We start from the raw sequence: 6,749 nt of genomic DNA, 5'->3' as shown, positions 1-6,749 counted from the left end.
CTTCATGGCGAGCTGTGCGTGGTGAGCGGAGCTCCCGCCCCCGCTGCGCTGTTTGGCCTGTGTTCAGTGACTTAGCGTCTCTGATCCTCAGTTGTTTTCCCCCCCGCGCTAAGCCTGTGGACTGCGCCCCGCCCCTGAGGAGGAGTCCCGCCCTCATGCCCCTGGCCCCGCCCCCCACCCCGAACCCCAGGCCGGCTGCCGTCCCTCCGCGCGCAGGGCGGGGAGCTTCCGGGCTCCAGGCGCGGCGCCTTCTGGGAGTTGTAGTTCTGGCGAGCGGTGCGGGGGCCCGCGTTGTCCCGCCGCGCACGCGCAGTCCGCACCGGCCTGGCGCTCAGGCCCACCCGGGTGGTCGCGGCCTTGACCTGTGCGGCCGCTTTGTCCGAGCCACCGCGGGACGGGGAGCTACTGGGGTCCGCGCCGGCCGGGCAGGGCCGGAGACTGAGGAGAACCTGACCCGCACCCACCGAGATCGAGGGTAGCCGCCCACAGGCTTCGGAGCTGGTGCTGGGAGGCGAGGGCATTGGTGTGTGGTGTGCGCGCGCGTGTGCGTGTCGGTGTGTCGCTGTACATTCGTGGCTCCAGCGCGGTGTGCATTTGAGTCCCGCCCCGCCTGTCTCCGCATGTCTGCACGTGCATCACTGCAGAACTTTGTGCGTGGGAGTCCGTCCCCGCATGTCACCGTGTGTTTGCACCTGCGTGCCCGTGCAGGTGTGAGCCGCGCGTGAGTCCGCCCCCGTGTGTTTGCGTGAGGGTGACCACCTCTGTGTGTGCCCTTCAGATGTGTAACTGTGGGGGCAACTCTGCATGTGAGTCCGCCCCCACACACGTCTGCCGGCGGGTGCCCGGTAAGGGGGGAGCAGCGAGCATGAGTGAGCAGGTGTGTGCACTGCGAGACCCGCGCCCGTGTGCGCCGTGTGTGGAACCTGTTCTCCTGGGTGTGGACCGTGTGACTCCGTGTGTGTCTGGGGCAGCGAGCATGAGTGAGCAGGTGTGTGCACTGCGAGACCCGCGCCCGTGTGCGCCCGTGTGTGGAACCTGTTCTCCTGGGTGTGGACCGTGTGACTCCGTGTGTGTGTGTCTGGGGCAGCGAGCATGAGTGAGCAGGTGTGTGCACTGCGAGACCCGCGCCCGTGTGCGCCCGTGTGTGGAACCTGTTCTCCTGGGTGTGCACCGTGTGACTCCGTGTGTGTCTGGGGCAGCGAGCATGAGTGAGCAGGTGTGTGCACTGGGAGCCCCGTGCCCGTGTGCGCCCGTGTGCGGAACCTGTTCTCCTGGGTGTGCACCGTGTGACCCCGTGTGTGTCTGGGGCAGCGAGCATGAGTGAGCAGGTGTGTGCACTGGGAGCCCCGTGCCCGTGTGCGCCCGTGTGCGGAACCTGTTCTCCTGGGTGTGGACCGTGTGACTCCGTGTGTGTCTGGGGCAGCGAGCATGAGTGAGCAGGTGTGTGCACTGCGAGACCCGCGCCCGTGTGTGCCCGTGTGTGGAACCTGTTCTCCTGGGTGTGGACCGTGTGACCCCGTGTGTGTCTGGGGCAGCGAGCATGAGTGAGCAGGTGTGTGCACTGGGAGCCCCGCGCCCGTGTGCGCCCGTGTGTGGAACCTGTTCTCCTTGGTGTGCACCGTGTGACCCCGTGTGTGTGTGGGGGTGCTGCTGTCTGTGGTGTTTGTCCATGGGCGTGTCCCCCAGCCCGAGCGTGCCCGCGTCCTGTGTGCCTCAACAGGACTGCAGGTGCAGGTCTGCGGGGGTCACAGGGTGTGTAGGATTCGCTGTGCAAGCCTGGGTCGCTGCATTTCTGCGCACGGGCCAGCCCCTGCACACGTGTGCCTGCGTGTGCCTGGGTGTGTCGCCGTGGGCCGTGTCCCCGTGCACGCCTGTCTGTGTGCAGCAGGGCAGCACGTGGGCTTCTCTGTGACCCCGTGTGTGTCCGCGTCTCTCCGATGGCTGCCTGTTCGTCTGCACGCCCGTGCAGGGACTACTCCGCCCTGAACCCACTTCCCCGCCCACGTGCACCCAGAGGAAACGCCCTCTGCCCCAGCATCTTCCTTCACGGCTCCCATTTCTTTCTCTCACAGGTGATCACTGGACCCACCAGTACGTGGCAGCCAGAGCAGGGGCCCCAAGCTGAGTGACGTGGACAGGACCTGATGCTCCCAAGACCACAAGGTGGGTACCCCTGCCCTCTCTGGGGACACAGGCCTGAGGGCTGCCTGTGGAGACGGCACCAGAACTGGGCCTGGCCCAGCCTGCCTCCCACCAGCAACGTTCTCACGGCTGCACACAGGACCCTGCTCGCTCTGACCCTCACCCCCACCACACCTGATCTCCCCTGCCACCTGCGCAGTTGTTCTGCTCTACTCCCTCCCCTGATGCCCAGCATCTTTGCTTTTCCTCTGTCATCCCAGCCATGGTCCTGCTGAGGACCTTGGCTTCTGCTGCACTCATGGCCCAGAACGCTCACTCCTTCACTTCTATGTCTACACTCAGAAGTCTTGTCCCTGAGGCCTGGGCTCCGGGGAAGAACATTCCAGGCAAATTCAACAGCCAGTGCAAAGGCCCTGAGTCAGGAGCATGCCTGGAATGTTTTGGAACGGGGAGGCCCAAGGTTGGAGCAGTGAACCTTTGCCACACGTTCATAATTCCTAAAAGATAGACGGTTGAGTTCTCCTGTTTCTAACCTAAACAGCATCATACCCGATCAATTCTTTGCATCTCACTTTGCGCACGCTGCGTATCTGAGGTTCGGAGCTGGTACGGTGGCTGACGGGCGTTCGTGTTTATGCTGGGAGATACTCCCCTGTATGAATATACCCCTGTTCACTGGACTGCTCCCTTGTTCCTGGACAGCTGGATTGTCTTCTGGTATTTGGCTGTTACAAACAGCCTTGGACAAGCCTCCACGTACACGTGTGCAGTTTCTCCTGCTCACATTCCAGAAAATGTAATTACTGGGCTACAGGGGATGTGTGTCTTTAGCTTTCCTTGAAAATGCCGGTGATTTGTCCAGTGCTTGCTCCCACCAGCAGTATATGATGCGTGGAGTTTGGGAGCTCCCTGTTCCCCTGTGTATGATTTTTCTCCAGCAAAGAAAACTCTCAGCTCAGACTGACATAACGTAGTACTGCAGACTCGGTGTCTTCGACAACAACAATTTACTCACAGTTTCGGAGGCTGGAAGTTCAGGATGAAGGCATCAGCGCAGCTGGGGTTCTGGTGAGGACCCTCTTCCTGGCTTGGAGATGGTCTCCTCCTCACTGTGGAGAGAGGGAGCTCTGGTCTCTCGTCCTCTTATGAGGACACCAATCCCATCATGGGGGGGGGCCTCATTATCTCCCAAAGACCCCACCTGCAGACACCATCACTTCACAGGCTTTGATCTATGAATTTCGGGGAGGAGACACATTCTAGCCTGCAGCACCAGGTTGCAAAGCTGTATTTAAGAGCTATCGGGGCGCCTGGGTGGCTCAGTCGGTTACGTGTCTGCCTTCAGCTCAGGTCATGATCCCAGGGTGCTGGGATCGAGCCTGGAGTCTGGCTCCTTGCTCAGCTGGGAGCCCGCTTCTCCCTCTCCTCCCCGCTCGTTCTCTATCTCTGTCTCTCTCTCAAATAAATCTGTCAGAGTCCTGTTTTTGCAAGGATCTTTTAAAATTGTTTTCAGTTCGTTAAGTCAGTGATTCTCAATCAGGGATCATTTTGCCCCCCAGGGGACACTTGGAACTGTCTGGAGACAATGTGGTGGTCACACGGTGGGGGGTGCTACCTGTAATCCACGGGTGGAGGCCCAGGGGTGCCGCTAAACGTCCTACGGAGCACGGGACGGCCTGCAACAAAGAATGATCTGACCCCAACTGTCCGGAGTGAGGAGGCTGAGACCCTGCACTGAGTCTTTTCCAGCCCAGGACAAATGACCAACCTGTTTGGTTTTTCTCTTTTCTTTCAGGTCCAGTCAAGAAGATGCGAAAACAGGCAGCGGCTCAGGAAGCGGGGATGGAAGGACTCTCGCCCGAGGCCCCCCCCCGGGGCTCCGAGGCAGGAGGAACCCGGAAACGGGAGGCTCAGGTCAGGGACGGGCAGGAAAACCAGGAAAGCTGTCTGAAGCAGGAGGCCATGGCCCACGGGGCAGACCCCGCCGGCGGCGGTGTGCGGGCGCAGGATGACCTCGGCGGGATCCCGGGAGCCGGCTGCAGCCCTCCCCGCACCCAAGCCGACAGCAGGCCCCAGAGGCGCGCGGCGCCGAGGAAGAACGCGAGGCAGAAGGCGGCCGACTCGGGGGAGGCGGGGCGAGGCGGCGGCCCCAGGAAGCCGTGGCAGTGTGGGGACTGCGGCAAGGCCTTCAGCTACTGCTCGGCCTTCACGCTGCACCAGCGCACGCACACCGGCGAGCGGCCGTTCGCGTGCGCCGACTGCGGCAGGGCCTTCAGCCAGAGCGTGCACCTCACGCTGCACCGGCGCACGCACACGGGCGAGCGGCCCTACGCGTGCCCCGAGTGCGGCAAGGCCTTCAGCCAGGGCTCCTACCTGGCGTCGCACTGGCGCACGCACACGGGCGAGCGGCCGCACCGCTGCGCCGACTGCGGCAAGGCCTTCGCGCGCCCCACGCACCTGGCGCAGCACCGGCGCGTGCACACGGGCGAGCGGCCGTACGCGTGCGCGCAGTGCGCCAAGGCCTTCCGCAGCCGCTCGTCCCTGCTGGAGCACCAGCGCATCCACACGGGCGAGAAGCCGTACGCGTGCGCGCACTGCGCCAAGGCCTTCCGCTTCTCCTCGGCGCTCATCCGCCACCAGCGCACGCACACGGCCGAGCGGCCGTACGCCTGCGGCCAGTGCGCCAAGGCCTTCACGCAGACCGCGCACCTGGCGCAGCACCGGCGCGTGCACACGGGCGAGAAGCCCTACAGCTGCCCCGACTGCGGCGCGCCCTTCAGCCAGAGCGCCTCGCTCGCCGAGCACCGGCGCATCCACACGGGCGAGAAGCCGTACGCGTGCGCGCAGTGCGGCAAGGCCTTCACGCAGGTGTCGCACCTGGCGCAGCACCAGCGCGTGCACACGGGCGAGCGGCCGTACGCGTGCCAGGACTGCGGCCGCGCCTTCAGCAGCCGCTCGCACCTCGTGCAGCACCACCTCGTGCACACGGGCGCCAGGCCCTACAAGTGCCCGCAGTGCGGCGCGGCCTTCAGCCACGTGTCCTCGCTCATCGAGCACCAGAAGACCCACACGGGCGAGAAGCCCTTCCGCTGCGCGGACTGCGGCAAGGCCTTCAGCCAGGGCTCCTCGCTCGCGCTGCACCGGCGCACGCACACGGGCGAGCGGCCCTACGCATGCCCCGAGTGCGGCAAGGCCTTCCGCAACCGCGCCTACCTGATCCAGCACCACATCGTGCACACCGGCGAGAAGCCGTTCGAGTGCGGCGGCTGCGGCAAGGCCTTCGGCTTCTCCTCCGCGCTCATCCGCCACCAGCGCACGCACGCCGACGGGAAGCCCCACTCGTGCGGCCGGTGCGGCGCCACCTTCACGCGGCTGCCGCACCTCACGCGACACCTGGGCTCCCACCGCGAGGACAAGCCGGCGGGCGGCAGCGAGCCTGCGGACACGGCCCCCGGCCGGCGGGAGGACGACAGCTGACGCTCACCGGGGCCTCCCGCGGCGCGTTCACCCCCGCTTCCGGCCTCGCGGCGCCGAGGCCACAGCCCCGGGCCTCCCCGTGCTGCCCCGGAGGACCCCGAGGCTCGGGGGAGCTCGGTGACGCGCCCGGGTCCCACGGGGAGGAGGTCCCCGCCGGGGCCCGACCCCACGTCTGCCGGACTGGACACACACACACACACGCTCACACACACACACACACTCACACTCGACCCCACGTCTGCCGGACTGGACACACACACACACACCCTCTGACCCCACGTCTGCCGGACTGGACACACATACACACACGCTCACACACACACACACCCTCTGACCCCACGTCTGCCGGACTGGACACACACACACACACGCTCACACACACACACACACTCACACTCGACTCCTGCCACCCCACCCCCCACCACACACACACACACACACACACACACTCGACCCCACGTCTGCCGGACTGGACCCCCCCCCCCACACACACACCCTCTGCCTCCCGGTGCAGAATTATAAATGTGACCCACAACAGTAGACACACACACACACACACACACACACCCTCTGACCCCACGTCTGCCGGACTGGACACACACACACACACACACACTCACACACACACACCCTCCGCCTCCCGGTGCAGAATTATAAATGTGACCCACAACAGTAGACACACACACACACACACCCTCTGACCCCACGTCTGCCGGACTGGACACACACACACACACACTCACACACACACACCCACCCTCTGCCTCCCGGTGCAGAATTATAAATGTGACCCACAACAGTAGACCCAAAGAAGTGTCTGTGCGTCTCTAGCGAGCCTTTTAATGGTTGAAGGTTTTTATGACAGTAGGTATTTGTTCAATAAATTTAATTGGATAAAAGGTTCGGCTCCTTTGGGGAAGTGGGTGTATTAACTAAGGGAGCGGGGCCTGAAGGAGAAGTGTAGCTTCTTAGGACTGAAGCAGTGCTTCCCAAATTAGAACGAGCCAGAGAAATGCAGAGAAGGACAAGTTCTAGAAGAGACTGGCCTCTCCCCTGACAGACCTGCAAAGGGAGATTTTGAGAGTGGACCCCGGCCTTTTTCAGTGTGAGGACACACTGTCCCCTGCTCC

The 6,749-nt window shown here is 63.6% G+C and overlaps 1 protein-coding gene across 3 annotated transcripts; it reads left to right on the top strand.

Moving 5' to 3' along the window:
• The first annotated feature begins 316 nt into the window (after nt 1–316).
• ZNF835 (zinc finger protein 835) lies at nt 317–6,442 on the top strand. Of its 3 annotated transcripts, none has more exons than XM_036077269.2 (3): nt 317–475; nt 2,073–2,163; nt 3,938–6,442. In XM_036077269.2, exons 2-3 carry the CDS (start codon nt 2,145–2,147, stop codon nt 5,617–5,619), a joined length of 1,701 nt encoding a protein of 566 aa, XP_035933162.1. In that variant the 5' UTR covers nt 317–475; nt 2,073–2,144; the 3' UTR covers nt 5,620–6,442. The 3 variants fall into 3 exon arrangements, with proteins under 3 accessions (XP_035933162.1, XP_035933163.1, XP_035933166.1); XM_036077270.2 differs by having other exon boundaries at nt 317–523; XM_036077273.2 differs by lacking the exon at nt 317–475 and adding an exon at nt 536–564.
• The last annotated feature ends 307 nt before the right edge of the window (nt 6,443–6,749 follow it).

Source organism: Halichoerus grypus, chromosome 15 (genome assembly GCF_964656455.1).
Source record: "Halichoerus grypus chromosome 15, mHalGry1.hap1.1, whole genome shotgun sequence".
Taxonomy (NCBI): domain Eukaryota; kingdom Metazoa; phylum Chordata; class Mammalia; order Carnivora; family Phocidae; genus Halichoerus; species Halichoerus grypus.
Note: the sequence above shows the minus strand (reverse complement) of the source record. Positions and strands in the feature narration are given on the sequence as shown.